General features: G+C 40.5%; 1 protein-coding gene across 1 annotated transcript in view; it reads right to left on the reverse strand.

The window, feature by feature from the left end:
• FBXO11 (F-box protein 11) overlaps positions 1-14,749 on the reverse strand; it is a 110,535-nt gene extending 95,786 nt beyond the window's left edge. Inside the window, exon 1 of the mRNA XM_018055205.1 lies at positions 13,699-14,749. Within this exon, the coding sequence (XP_017910694.1) occupies positions 13,699-13,927 (229 nt within the window). The 5' untranslated portion in view covers positions 13,928-14,749. The remainder of the gene's footprint in view (positions 1-13,698) is intronic.

Consider the following 16,146-nt stretch of genomic DNA (forward strand, 5'->3'; position numbering starts at 1 on the left):
CAGGTTTATTCTTAACTTTTTTAAATGCAATTTTAAAAGAGACAGTTTTTTATACTTTCCCTGAAAGTAATTCTTAACTTACCACTTAGCTTGTTCCTCTTTAAGATAACATGTTTTCCTAATACATGTTTTTTCCCAACCATTCCAAAACTACTATGATACTATACCATGTGTTTACATGTGCACACATACTTTAGGATGATTCATTGAACTATATACCAAATCACTTTCTGCTTAATTCTTTTGGCTCAACCTTTCTTAGTTACTACTCATTTTTTGGTTATTTCTACAAAGATTGAAGCCCATTTGTTTATTCCTTTTTTCTTAGACTACTCAAAATAATTTGACTTCTATTTTCAGTTTTCTAAGTACTCAACCTTATCACCTTTTAAGAACTCATCCATGAAGTTAATATGCTCAGTCACTTAAATCAGTGATTCTGTGAACAAATTTGAGTCCAGGAGAGGGAAAAGAAATAGAAAGAACCATTTAGTAAGTATCTATTTCCAAATGTTTAGCACTATTTTTAAAAGTTGTAGATTCCAGACAATGCAACTTTTAAAAAGTTCTCCGAACTGCCACAACATCAATATGACTCCTTCATTAAAGAATAAAATGTCTTATTTAAGTCTGGCTCTGTTGTTCTTGTTCTCTCTTTAACTACCAAAAGTCATTAGTAGAGAAAAATACTTTACATTTATCTGTAATCAGTTCTTCATAAAACCATGCTGATTATTACCTAGAATCTACATTAATGACTGATTTGCCTTAAACCATATTAGCGTATGTTCATGCTCAGCTGTGTGCAATTCTTTGCAGTCCTATGGGCTGCAGCCCACCAGGCTTCTCTGTCCATGGGATTCTCCCAGCAAGAATACTGGAGTGGGTTGCCATTTCCTACCTCAGGAGATGTTCGTGATCCAGGAATTGAACCCAAGTTTCCTGCGTCTCCTTGCATTGGCAATCAGATTCTTTACCACTGAGCCACCTGGGAAGCCATAAACCATATGCTTCCCTGGCAGCTCAGAGGTTAAAGCGTCTGCCTGCAATGCAGGAGACCTGGGTTCGATCCCTGGGTCAGTAAGATCCCCTGGAGAAGGAAATGGCAACCCACTCCAGTATTCTTGCCTGGAGAATCCCATGGACAGAGGAGCCTGGCGGGTTACAGTCTATGGGGTCACAAAGAGTCAGACATGACTGAGTGACTTCACTTTCACTTTCTAAGGAGATCAGTCCTGGGTGTTCATTGGAGGGACTGATGTTGAAGCTGAAACTCCAATACTTTGGCCACCTGATGCAGACAGCTGACTCATTTGAAAAGACCCTGATGCTAGGAAAGATTGAGGGCAGGAGGAGAAGGGGACGAGAGAGGATGAAATGGTTGGATGGCATCACCAACACAATGGACATGGGTTTGGGTGGACTCCAGGAGTTGGTGATGGACAGGGAGGCCTGGCGTGCTGAGGTTCATGCGGTTGCAAAGAGTTGGACACGACTGAGCGACTGAACTGAACTATAAAAACAAAACAAAAAAGCCGAACAGTTCACCTCATTCAATGAAAGTTCTAGTGTATTTTGAGGAAAATGCTTGTTTTCTCCCGGTTTAGGTTTATAAAGACTGTAAGAAATCAGAAGACTAGTCAGGTGAGCGTTGAGATGAGTTAATTCCAAATTTAATTACTAAATTTAAACTTCAAAGGTCAATATTTTTTGAAAGACATTGCCAGGTTTTTATTCATTCCCAAACTCATTAGATCCCACAATCTAAAACTTCTGCGAATATAATATCTTAGAAAGGAAAGGATGTGGTTTTTTAAAAAACTGGCAACGATGAAACGATTTCCCTTAGCAATTTCTGTTTGAACTTAATTAACTGATAGCCATTAATTTCTTCAGCGCTAATATCAATTTTATGAAAAGAAAATATTCTCCCATATAAAATTATCAAATAGTCATGAACCCTTACCACCAGGGTACAAAACAAGCATCCATCTGTTGTGAACAATAATAAATCTTTTATTCGCCTAATTATTCAGTTCGTTTGCACACTAAATTTCCATCTTTCATCATTCAGTCAGGCATGCAAATTGAAATTTTATTTTTATGTATTTACTACCACAATCTACTGTTACAGACATCCTGGAAAGACAGAATCATTGGCTCAAACTTCCAAATATCAAATTTTGTTTTAAATTCTGAATTCTGACTTTCTGATCATCAGTTATCCTCATTTCCTATATATGACACAGTTATATAACTATCCTAAAGTTATAACGAATATAAAAACCCAAAATGTCCATAAATAAGCATTTAAAACACACTTGAAAAATGTAGTTTTAAGCTTTTATTCACATTTAAAATGATCCACGTGGGGACTATGTCATCAAACCAAGTAGAACTTCACATCACAATTAGAACTACTAAATTCTTAAACACACACACATACTCCTCCCCCTTCCAGATTCCATACAGTCTCTGAAAAACAAAAAATTACATGAAGAATTAAAAAAATCATCTCACCCCCATTATCCTAAGACATTATTGTTAACATTTTACCAAACAATTTTAGACACTTCACAATATCAAAGTACACGTTCCCAGTATCGCTGTTTATGCATATGTTATCAAATTATGTCTATGATTGGTATGTGACATTTTTCTAGCCCTCTAAAACCAGACAAGTTTACAGACTCAGATTAAATTCACTACCTCCAGATCTCCCAGCTCAGTTTTTCAGCATTAAAGACTTCAGCTAATAGGTTCTCAAACCAAATAACTCAGAAACAGAGAACATGTTCCCTGTGAAAAACAGCAATAGAGATACTGAGACAGAATCAGAAAAATCCAACAAAGCATCCTGAGAGTTACAACTATTAGGTATGTGGGATTACAGATGCTATGAAAAACCTGAAAGTGTTGTTTATTTCTGCAATTGAGCTTAAATTCTAGCAACATGATCTAACGTTAACCTATTCTCAGTTTCTGGACGTAAGGGCAAAACAATGAATGTAATGAAGAAGGACAAATACCATGAAAACAAGATGAATGACTCCAATTCTGAGTAGTTTCCTTTACTTGGTACATGTTTCTTTCTCAGTTACACCAAAGCGCCACAACTTGGCTTAATATTTAGGTTGCAGTAACTTTCTAAGTGTGGCACAAAGGTAATTCAATGAATAACTAAAGGGTAAAACATACAGTCAAGAGTAGGGAGTCATAACAAAACTTTATCTTAATAGCACTGAAATGAAAAATCCACTAAGAGACTTTGGTCTTGCAAACTGTCTAATGATAAAGTTACAAATGAAATGCCAGATACACACACACACTCATTCTTTAAAAATATATACCAGAAGACAATGAAAACAGTGTCAACCCACTTATTTACAAGACATCTTGATCTGAAATGCTATTTATATTCAGTCTCTAGAACACTACCACCACCCAAATTTAGATCTTGCTGATTTATATTGGTAACGCAAATGATACAGGAAGGGTTTCAGAGCATTTCAAAAGTCAACTTATTTAAAATCTCCTAATTAAAAAAAAAAAAAAAACTACTGCAAAAATGAGAAACCACTGCAGAAAAAAGTATAAGAAAGCCACTTTGAAAAGCTCCTATCCCTACCAAATTTAACAAGCAACAATTACTGAATGTGGCTATATGTTAAAATAATAAGATAAAACAGAAAGGAAGGTGACAATTTTCACACTGCTTGTTGCAGACAAGAAAGAACAACTGTTAGTACTAACGCTGGACTGTTAAGTGCTGAAAGAGCAGACATGAAATAACGAAATCTCTTACTCCTCTGGTATCTAAGGCTACTGTATCATCAGTTTCAAGCAAGTAGTTCCTTAAGAACAGAGGCCATCTGTCATTCTCAGGGGATACTTGTATCATAAAGTGTACAAGCTTATAAATCACTAGCACTTCAGCACAAGCTTTCACTTGATGAAGAACTTATCAATGATGCTGGCAGAGGCACTTTTACACCTTCTTCCTATGTGAAAGGAATGAAGAGATCTGGTCAAGGACTAAAAATACAATTCTGAAAGCAAAATGTGCCACAATGTTTCTGTGAAAGTTTTATAATTTAAAAATAAGTTGAATGTAAGATAACAAAGGATGACAAAATACACAAAAAAAGAAATAAAATGAAATAACTGACTAAGCAATATCAAAATATTTTCACAGGAGTTAAAACGACAAGTTTAAAAAAGCAGTTAGAAACAGTGTGAACTACTAACAGTAGTTAGAAAAAGTAGTTACAAACTGAAATGGAGAATCAAAAATATTTATGGCAGTAGTAAAGAGAAACAACAGTTTTTGGAATGAAGACTCAGAATCACATATTAAGCTCCACATTAGTTTTAAAAATTCTTAAATATAAAAAACAAGATTTCCCCTCTCCTCAAAATAACCTAACCTATGATCTTTGGCGGAAAAATTTATGCTTTTGAACTATGATGCTGGAGAAGACTCTGGCAAGTCCCTTGGAGAGCAAGGAGATCAAACCAGTCAATCTTAAAGGAATATTCACTAAAAGGAATGACACTGAAGCACCAACACTCTGGCCACCTGATGGAAGACCCGACTCTTTGGAAAAGAGTTGCTGTTGCTGGGAAAGAGTGAGCGAAGGAGCAGCGGGCAACAGAGGATGAGATGGTTGGATGGCATTACCAACTCAATGGACATGAATCTGATCAAACTTCAGGAGACAGTGAAGGGGTCTCAAAGAGATGGATATGACTTAGCGACGAAACAACAATGATCTTTGGGGAAAACTTCAGCATATTAAGTTGATGGGTAAGCTTCCTAACATTGGATTGTTAAAGGAAGTGTGTGTGTTAGTTGCTCAGCCATGTCCAACTCTTGTGACACCATGGACTGTAGCTCACCAGGCTCCTCTGTCCATGGGATTCTCCAGGCAAGAATGGAGTGGGTTGCCACTGCTTTCTCTATGTTAAAGGCTACACAAGTAAAATATCTAAAGATTTAAGAAAAACACTAGTATCTGAAATAAATTGTTGTAACAACATAAGGGGCCATATCCATATTTGTCTTAAAGCTGTTTTATCTTTCATTTCTTATAAAGTAAATAGAAGTTTTGCCCATCTAGGATGTTGGTAATATTTTATTTCTTGATCTAGGCATTACTGATAACACAGACATGTTCATTTTGCAAAAAGGCAACAAGCTGTATCAGTGATTTCTGTGTACTTGTATACTTTCACCAAAACTTTAAGTTAAAAAAAAAGTTCATAAAAATTATTTCTAAAACTTGAATTGTAGAATTTCTAATTGTACTTCTACAACTTAACTGTAATACTTAAACTGTATGTCAATTTAAATGTAGTTATATTTATATATAGTACATACACATACAGATTATATAAAGTTATATATTCATATCCATATGCAAGTTGCTCAGTTCAGTTGCTCAGTCATGTCCGACTCTTTGTGACCCCATGGACTGTAGCCCACCAGGCTCCTCTGTTCATGTACAGACAGTTTCTAATCCAAATCACCACTGCTAATGTAAATGACTTACACATGTCATTGGTACCTGCTCAAATTCTTTCTCTTTTCTCCAACTCAAAATTATTCTTTTGGGGGAAAAAAAGTAAAACTTCAGAAAAAGCTAAGGTTCAGAAGTACTTCATCAGGGAAAATAAACATGTAACGTAAGCGATTCTTGAAAAAAAACTTCCAGTCTCCCTCTCCTCTGATGTGCTCATTTTGCCTGTGAGAGAGCACTCCTTCCTACAAAGTCTTTCTCCAAATTGCTTATTTCTCCTATCAATTTTACTGGGCTTAAAGTATCAAAATTTGACCAAATAATCAGTTTCTTCAAATTGCAAATCCATTTCAAAGGATTAAAAAGATATCAGTCACTCACACACAACCTTTCTGGGGCTTCCCAAGTGGCACAGTGGTAAAGAATCCACCTGCCAATGCAAGACACACAGGTTCGATCCTGGGGTTGGGAGACCCCCTAAAAGAGGAAATGGCAACCCACTCCAGTATTCTTGCTTGGAAAATTCCATGGACAGAGGAGCCTGGTGGGCTACAGTCCATGGAGCCACAAACAGTCAGACATGTCTAAGGACACATACACACACAACTTTTTAAAAATTGAGGCACAGTGGATGTACAACTATTATGTAAGTTTCAGGTGTGTTATATAAGTTTCAGTGTATGACACAGTGATTCAAAGTTGTGTGTCCACTTCTAACTAATAACTGTAAGAATCTTCTATATAAAGAAGAAAAATGAGCAATTCCACAATTTCTTTTATCATACAGTTTGCCAAAAATACTAAATTCCAACATATACTGTCTTCACCTATTCTCATTTATTTAAACAAGTCTTCTTTGATCTTCTCTACCACAATATAAACTTGAATGACTCCCACTTGCCATTGTTAAATTCTACTCACTTCTTATTTTATTTTCTTTTTAAAAAAATATAGATCAATTACTAGTAACATACGCTGCCACCAGGGAAGCCCATACACACACACACACACACACACACACACACACACACACACACACACACACCCAACCAATCCTCAAGCTACAATAGGTGACTATGTCCTTCCTTTCCCCCACTTGCTTACTCCTAAATGTTAAGAGCCTCATAAGGCCCTGTGTTCTTACACATACATACATATGTATACATACACACACAATTATATAGTATGGATGCAAGATACAAAATCAATACTTGAGTGCAAAAAGAGTTCTCTTATCTAAACTCAAGTAAAGTCAGCAAAGGCTAAACTGATTCAAGTCAGCCAGCAACACATCGTACTAAAGAAACCAACACCAAAGGCTGAATTCACATAGTTCCTCACAAACTTTCAGCAGTCAAAGATTGATACAACCCAACTCAACCATCCGGAGAAGGCAATGGCACCCCACTCCAGTACTCCTGCCTGGGAAATCCCATGGGCGGAGGAGCCTGGTAGGCTGCAGTCCATGGGGTCATGAAGAGTCGGACACGACTGACCTTCACTTTCACTTTTCACTTTCATGCATTGGAGAAGGAAATGGCAACCCACTCCAGTGTTCTTGCCTGGAGAATCCCAGGGACGGGGGAGCCTGGTGGGCTACCGTCTATGGGTCGAACAGAGTTGGACACGACTGAAGTGACTTAGCAGCAGCAGTACCTCAACCATCTGAGGATTGGAATGTACACTACAAGAAAGCTAGATTACCACCATTACCAGAAAAATAATTTTAAAGCAGTTTCTTACCCCATTTCTACTACTCAAATTATTTCTAAACTTTGAGAAAAGTTGCCTTTCCTCACAGAAAAGATGAATGGCACCTCATCTCTAATGAGATGTGAAAGTATACATTAAAAAAAAATTTTTTTTTGGCCACACAGTGCATGCAACATGCAGAACTTCCCTGATCGGGGACTGAACCTATGCGTCCTACATTGAAAATACAGAGTTTTAACCACTGGGCCACCAGGGAAGTCCCATTAATGTTTTAAGGTTTAGCCTCCAGTTGACAGTGTTTAATAATGTTTTCTCCTCTGTTGAACACAGTCATACCATTTTCCATTTGCTAGAAAAGCAGAACATTTGATAATTGGATTTTTAGAACCTGAGAGAATAAGCAACTAACTTACATGATATGATATAAGTTTGCTTTTAACCATACTATCTTACTTGCGCATCTTTTAAAATAAAAAAATACACAACATATTCATTTTCAAAGTAAATATTTTCAATATTTGCCTTCAATTAAAATAAATTACATAAAGGAAGTTAGTTGGTTTCATTTCTCTATTTTCTAAGGATTAAGTTCAAGCACATGTATTAACCAAACATATAAAAACCTCAAGCTACGCATGTAAAGACATCAAGTTATGCATGTAAGGACACCAAATAATGGTGAGAAAAGAGTACTTAGTCTATAAATCTGCCAAAATTCCTACTGAAGTCTAATTTAACTCACATTTTTTTCCTTTCTGAAATAGTCCAGTCTATAACTATGAGCTAAAAAATGACTTAATACCCTTTATTCATAACTTATGAGTAATTCAAGGGAAATCTAACCTTCTTTGTACAATAACTGCTTAGTGATCTCATCAACAAACTGGAAAAACATGCAGGCCAATCACTGCAATCTCATCTGGAAACATGAGGTAAAATTATGATCAGAAAGCTACTTAGAAATGTGAAACCAAATGATTTAACTATCACTGGCATCGTACAACTATATCAGCCTTCGATCAGATAGGTAGGATAGGACAGGAGACCGATGTGCTGCAAGGGTTAGGAGATTCTTTTCTCTGGAGGTGATGAAGATACTCAGTCAAATGTATTTCAGTATCTCCTTCTGATGGAGACTAGGATATATAAATCATTTTTGAAATTCTCTGCTACTTACTAAGTATGATCACTGCTGTGTCACAGTCATCGTACAGAATTGCTAAGAGGGATAGTATATAAGAAGAGTATCTGGCACAGACTCTAGTACTTAAGAAACAGTCATGTTTATTACTCCAAATACCCATTTCTTCTGTTATTCTTTTTTCAAAGACTATTTCAACTCATTAGGTATAAGATTGCTGATCTACAATTCCAAGTCAGTCTCTCTGAGGTTACGCCGCGTCACCTGGGCTGCATTTTGGGATATGTCAGAAACTCTCTGGTGACTCATACACACTTTATTTCTTCAGTTTAGGTTTATAAGTGGCTACTTCTGTGCCATACTATTATTTTTAGTATTTAAAAGAGCTGCTATTTATTGAGCATCTACTATACACTAGGTACTTCACTATCTCATATCTTTAAATTACTGTCAGACAAGTGTTACCATCCCAATTTTAAAGATAACAGAGTAAGGCTCAGAGTGGTTACACTTCTTGCCCCATGTCACACACACAGCTCATTAGTGGTGTGGCTAAGTTTAGCACCTACCTCTAGTTAGCTCTAACTCTGAGCTCTTCCCAACATACTATCTCCAATCGTCTCATCCCTTATATTTTACGCCTTTATAAATTTGCTTCCAGAGGATAACAACTACAATTTGGAGTACTCTGCTTACAACCTCACATAACCAGTTTTCTGGAAGACAAGAATGCACTTTCAATGACTGATAAACTTGAGAAATGGAAGGTCTAAAACAGAATAACCCTTCAGAGACCAATGGGACAAGGTAAGACACAAAACACGAGTAACTTGTTAGGAATAAAAAAGAGAACAGTTAAGACAGTAAGAGACCTCAAGGTGAAATAACTTATTATTATAAATTACTTCCAAAATTAAAATAAACAGAGGAAAAGACAGAAAATACTCACTAGCTTTGAATTCTGCCAAATTTAAGTTCAGGGATTCTCACTAACAGGTCAGATCTACTGGTCATTCCTGCCTTACCTGATAGGTCTTCAAGCTGGTTAGCCTTTCCTTGGGTTTGCCAGAATTTCCAGTTTAAAAAAAAAAAAAAAAAAAAAAAGGCAAGCTGTATAGGGACAGGCCTTAGGCCTTACCAGCAGAACTCTAACTTCAGTATTGTCACTATTGCATTTCTATTCCTCAAATAATTTTTAAGTGCTGAGAAAACAGTACCGCACCCCCCCTCCCACCCATCTCCACACACGCTAAGTGGCATTCCTCTTACGGATGTAAATATTTCGAAGGGTTAGCCACAAGATGGAAGGGCAGTGACTCATGGTACTTAATTCCTAAAAGAGGAAAAATCAGATTCCTTGTCCAGAATTCTTCTATCTGGAAAGATTGCAGAAATTCCTTATTCTGTAAGTAGTAGGGAGAACCGACAGGTAAAATATAATGGGCTAGGACAACTCCACAGAAAAGTGTAACTAGGACGCATGACTAGAACACTAAAGAGCTTCCTGACTGCTCCACAGAATATGCAGCCACTAAGGAATATTTTATGTAATACTATATATACACCAAATTATTTTAAAAGCTCACATAAAAGAAAAAAAAGGCAACAACTATAAATCCAGGATCATAGGTGAGATTTTAATCTCACAAATAGGAGATTATATAGAGACTGATTACATTTTTACTCTATATGATTATTTCAGACTAGAAATAGCAAAATCCATTAATATACTGTTATAATTCATTAAATTCTTGAACTATATATAACCCAGTTAAAATTTCAACATTTCAACTTAATGAATTTGCCAATAACTAGGAAATTACACTTATTTTTCAAAACTTTCATATCAAGATTTTCAGAAGTCGCACTCCATCTTTTATTAAAACATAATAAATGAGAAACTAGTAACAGAGTAATCAATAGGTTGATTCCAGGTAGGAAAATTTGGGAGCTGAAGGCAGTTGTAGGAAAGAGACTTTTGAATTTTAAATCATGTGCATTTAATACCTAATCAAAGTAATCAATTTCAACTAAAACCTAAAAATGCTCAGAATACATAGCACGTCTGCAGATGTGTAAGCGTTCCTCATATATTTCTAAAACAAGACTGCCAAACAGATTTCATGATAAATTCAGCAGAACAAGTTGCAAAAACTCATTCAGGATTTTAAAAGAAAATATATAAAATCCAACCCCACATACTTTCAGTTTCACTGAAGCTGGAATATATTATCAAAGGATTCCTATGTGGAACACAGATTATTTTCTACTAGCTAAAAGTGGTATGTGAAATCCTAAACCCAAGATTTAAAATAAAAGCCTAAAAATGCTAATGATTTGTATTCCATCTTTAGACAGCAGACCGTTTCAGATAACATGCGAGAAGACAGCATTCCATGGAACACCCAGGCTGATTATTTCCCATTTGGGGTGTAAGCAAATCTCCTGCCTTTAAAAAGTCCTCATAAGATTTCACTCCATATGGTTTGTTTCTCTCTTTTTCAAACACTGGCCATTACAACACTCAAACATATATACATTTTAAAAGGAGGTATCAAGGAAATTTTTAAGACTAATTAACCTGTGGGCAAAGAAGCAACTAAAAACCAGTTCCAACAGAATTTTTGCTTGAAAAAAATACTTTCCTATAACTTACTACCACTCAGAAGCCTAAGTCCACTCTTTACATGAAATAAGTGATTTTATATACAGATTGAGTTAACTTGTCTTAAAACAGTGAGTCTCACTTCAGTTCCCTACTCTGAAAGCTCTCTGATCCACTATTATGTAACTATCCAAAATTCTAATTCAAGAGTTACATATCCATTAAAAGTTGGCAAAAACTAAAACGGGCCTATGCATAAGCTTAGCTGTAGGTTCCTTAATTACCTTGTTCAAAATTATGAAACCTGGTACATTTTCAAACCAACAACAACCAAACCTTTCCTATCCAAACCAGAAATAGTGACACTTTGCATACTTTGTAAAACTGTTAAGAGTATTCTTCTCGGCTAGCTTCTGATCATTATGCAAACTGTACATTTAAAATTAATTAAAAATGCCAATTTTCAAAGAATTACTATTTTTTACATAACACTAGCAAACTTTTTCTAATTTTAGTCTTTTAATTCATCTTAAGGCCATTTATTTGCCCTCCAAAAAGACCCATAGCATTTTCCCTGAAGGCTAATCAGCACTTCTTTTCCTCTCTGTGCCAACATAGAACAGTTTCTACTAGCAGCAGCAAAGCAACAACAATTCTACAGTGAATCTGATTTACCATTTGGTTGGGTACATACTGAAATTCTGATTCATGAACATCTTAGTCAGTTTATGGATATCAATGAAAAGAAAAATGACACTCTGGCATGTGACCAAGTCACTCTTACTTCAAAAGGAAATAGACTTCAGTAGCTAATAATTTTAAACAAATTAAGAAAAGTGATCAAATATAACTACCTCAACTAAGTTGAAAATACACACAAATGAAAAGACTCAGAATTAACATTTAAAAATACACAATCAGACTAAGTTTGGCTGAAAGAGCCTGATTCACTGTTAATGTAATTAACAAATCAGTACATCTTGAAAAAGCTTACTTCTAGCAATAGAATCCTTATTACCCTAGAATTTCAACCCAACGCCATTGCTTAAAAAAAAAAATTAGTCAACTGTATTACATATAGTGTCAATTCTGAGACTTGACTATTATTTGAATGAAACACAGGAGAACCCTGATATGCAAATACAAAAGGAAATGATGAAACTGTACTTTTAATTAACAAAAAAACCCTGTAAATGTATCAAAGAAGTATTAAAACACATTTACCAGTAATGTAGCACAAGACCTCTAACTGGCTTGAAAGATCACTTTCTTTCAAGCAACGTATAGCTTCACAGGGACTTCTGTAACAGTAACCAGTGAAAACCGTTTAAACTATTTTTCAATTATCATCTCCCTCTTTCATTTGTTCGGTATTTTGATCATGCACAACAAAGAAACAATTTTTAAGGAAAGAATGTATAATTTTCAAAAGGCATTTAATCTTAATTCCCTCAGCCAAAGGAGGTGTGACAACCAACGCACGTAAAATTAACCTTAATCCGCCAACGAAAACACGCAAAATGTCTCCTAACAATTCCCCTCCTCCTTAAAACAACAACCGTACACATAAATATGGTATTGACCTCCACCTCCACTGAGAGTAGCTGATTAATAAACAGAATAGTTAAATTTGGAGATCAAGGTGCAACACCCCATCTCCGAAACCTCCCCAAATAACATCATCAAAGTAGAACTGAACATTAATTTTGCTAAAGCAAGAATCCAACCCCCGGGAGCCTCAGCCCTTAGACAATGGTGGTTACCAGACAGAGCTGCACAGTTGGGTCCAAATGACACATTTCACTAGGCCCTGGACACAACACACACAGGCACAAACACACGCACTCTCTCCCACAAGGGGCCAGTTCTAAGGAAGGGGCGTTCAAATCCCACTGGGAGACGGAGGGGCAGCATGGTGGCGTGGGGGTATGTTAGGGGAGGACAAGCGAGAGGGGAGTCGATAGAGCGGAAGGGTAACTGCACCTCACGCGAGGGAGGGGGCTGGAAATGGCCGATGGATTCTATATTTATTTATTTAAAGGTCTTAATTTAACGGGTCCTTCCCAGGGGTTCTGTAACTAAAGCCAAACTGCGCAGCAAACATTATGAGGTTGGGAGAAGAGTCGCCGCTCCCCCTACCCCGTGACTGGGGTTGGGGGGGGGGCGGGGGAAACAAGTTCCCCGGCCAACACCACCGACCACTCCAACTCCCCCTCTCCCCTCCTCCACAGGAAGGGGGAGGCTAACACAGAAAAGGGGGAAAAACAAGTTCCCCAGCCAGCCCTAACCACCCGATCACTCCCAGTTGTCCCCCCCATCTTCCATTAGAAACAGGAGACCAAACCGTGGAAGGCAGCCGAAAAAGGAGAGATCCCACCCTTCGCCTTCCCCCCACCCACCAACATACTCCTGCGGGGTCCGTAAGCGAGCTCGAAAAACAGAGGGATGGGTCGGGGGGAGAGGGTGTCGAGCCCCCGAAACCAAACAAAGCGCGGCCTGAGCTAAGAGCCCAGGCGAGTCGGGAAGCCGCGGCTTTTCCTGCCGGCCGGGGCCCGGGCTGAGCTGACACTGCGGCACCGGGGGACCCGCCTCCGCTCTGCCTCCCTTCTCCCACCCCCCAGGCGCACAAGCCGCCCCCGCCCGCCCCGGCCTCCCTCCCCGCGGGTCCCGCCGGCCGGGCGCCCGAGCCGGCGGGCGGCGGGCAAGGAGCGCGGCCTTACCCCGCTCGCCGGCGTTGTTCCGCTCCTGGGGCAGCGGCGGAGGCGGCGGTGGCGGCGGCGGAGGCTGTTGCTGCTGCTGCTGCGGCGGCGGCGGAGGCTGCTGCTGCGGCGGCTGCTGCTGGGGCGGCTGCGGCGGCGGCTGCTGCGGGGGCTGCTGCTGCTGTTGCTGCACCGGGCGCGGCCGCGACACTCGCCTGGGTCTCCGGTTGGCGGCTCGGACGGAGTTCATTTGCCGGGCTGAGGTGGCGGCGTTGGCGGAGGGACACACACACACACACACACACGCACACGCACCGCGAGCTCCGGGGCGGGAGAAGGGGGTGGGGAGAGGGGGGAGGAAGGAAAGGGGGCGAGGGGAAGGGGAGATGGTAAGGGCGGAGGGGCGAGCGGGACCCCGAGTCAAGAGAAAGGCCCACGGAGACAGACAGAGACCGAGCGAGGCCAGGCGGGCGGGCCTGACGCACGGGCAAGGCCGAGGCCGCCGGGCGGGGCGGCCGCGAGGGACGGAGACAGAAAGACGGGCAGAGCGAGAGAAAGAAAGAAAGGGCGTCCGCCCGCCTGGGGATCCTGAGGCGAAGCGCGGCGTCGGCGGCTGAGGACACAGACCCTGGTCCCGCCGACTCCCGAGCGGCGTCTCCGGCGGCGGGGGGAGTGGGCGGGCGGGTGAGGAAGGGAGAAGGAGGAGAAGAGAGGGAGAGAAGGGAGGGAGGGAGCAGGGGGCGCCCGGCTCTTTTTTTTTTTCCTCTTCCTCCCCCCCACACCCCCTGAAAGAGATTTCTGAGAGGAATTTTTTCTCTCTTTCTTCGGCCTCTTCTCTCTCCTCCCCCCCTTCTCTCCTCGGCGAAGGGGAAATGAGTGTGAAGGGAGGAGATAGGGGGAAAAAGAGGCGTCGTCGTTCCTCCTCCTTAAAGGAGCCTTTCCTCCTCCTCCTCTTCAGCCCCGTCGCCGCTGCTTCTGCTGCTGCTCCGTGGCAGGAGGAGCCATTGACACCGCCGGAGCCACCACTCGCCCAGTCGGTCCCTCCCCGCCGCGGGGCTGGCCAGGGGCGCGGGGGAGGGCCGTGGAGCGGCGGGGGGAGGGGCAAATGGGCGGGGAAGAAGAGGGGCGGGGATTCCGACCAAGGAGCCAACGGGAGGCGCTCATACAACCTTTGGGCCAATGGGACCTCTGCTCTTATCGCCAAGTCCCTTCCTTCAACGCCCTGTTTCCTCTCTCGGGTTTCCTCCCTCCCCCGCTAAGGAGGTGGGGGAAGGAGGAGAGGGGGAGTGTGGTGGGGCGGGTGATAATGGGGAGGTATCAGGGCATATAATAGAGCGGGGGGTGGATGAAGAGAGCGCTAGTGCGTAGCGACGATTCTAGGAGAGGAGGTGCTCGGAGGAAAGGGCGGGGGCTGCTGATGTAATGGGGAGAAGTGATTAATCCTTCGGTTCGCCGTTTCAACCTCTCCCCGCTCCCGCCCCCATCCGATTTTTTAAGCGGAAAAGAAAAGTAGAGCGAGGTAGCCAATCTTTGATAACTGGGGTTTTTTTGTGGTAGGTAGGTTCAAACTCTGAGCTGTAGGGAGCGCTAGAGATTCTGTACCCTTTAGTTCAGCTGAGGGTATTTGCTAAACCTTGAAGATCCACTGTACCGAGCTTTGAGCTCGGGAACCGAAGTTAGAAGTCGGTTCCTACTTGTAGTCTAAAAGGAGTCATCTAAATCTTGAAAAGATTGTGATCAATAGGGAATAGACCTTTGGTCAGTTTACTTATTGAAGACGCGGTCTCTATAACGTTTGGGGAAATAATAGGTGAGAAAAGAGAAGTAAATGTGTTGAGGTGGTGATTGTTTATGTGATACACGTTTTAATTTTATTTTTTTTTAGATCTCAGAAACTCAGAGGAAAAGAAAAGCCCCAAGGGGAATTATCTTTTGTGTCTGTATCTGGTCCCCTCGAGATAATCTCTCCCCAGGGAAAACGTGTTTTAATTCCCTCGCTGCTGTTGTGATGACTGAAAAAGTATCCTTTCTCGGTTCTTTGGCTCTCTTTTGTTTATCACCTTATGGAAATGGTAAAACTAGCAATTTACCTGATTTTCGATCCTAGGTGATTTCTTTCTCATTTCCGTTTGACCAGGTGCTCTATCTTAGGTTTGAGATGGATGACTAAGTGGTTACAAAGTACAATAAGAGAAGCAGGGGTAAGAGCCGGGTAGTGTGTGTTTTGGGAGCGGAGAGGAACAGTGAGAACCACTGTTGTGTCGGGTGTTTGAGTCTCTGACTTGATGTATGCCTCTGGGCAAAATACTTTACGTTTCTAGCTTTCAGGGTTCCCTCCCTTTCAATAAGAATTTACTTTGAATTACATAATACTGTTTTTAATTTTAAAACATTCTCTGATTTTGGGATGAGCTCTCTTTGGTCCTGACAATGGAGAAACTTCGATCTAAGTTTCCTTCTCAAGAAAAA

Source organism: Capra hircus, chromosome 11, assembly GCF_001704415.2.
Source record: "Capra hircus breed San Clemente chromosome 11, ASM170441v1, whole genome shotgun sequence".
NCBI lineage: Eukaryota > Metazoa > Chordata > Mammalia > Artiodactyla > Bovidae > Capra > Capra hircus.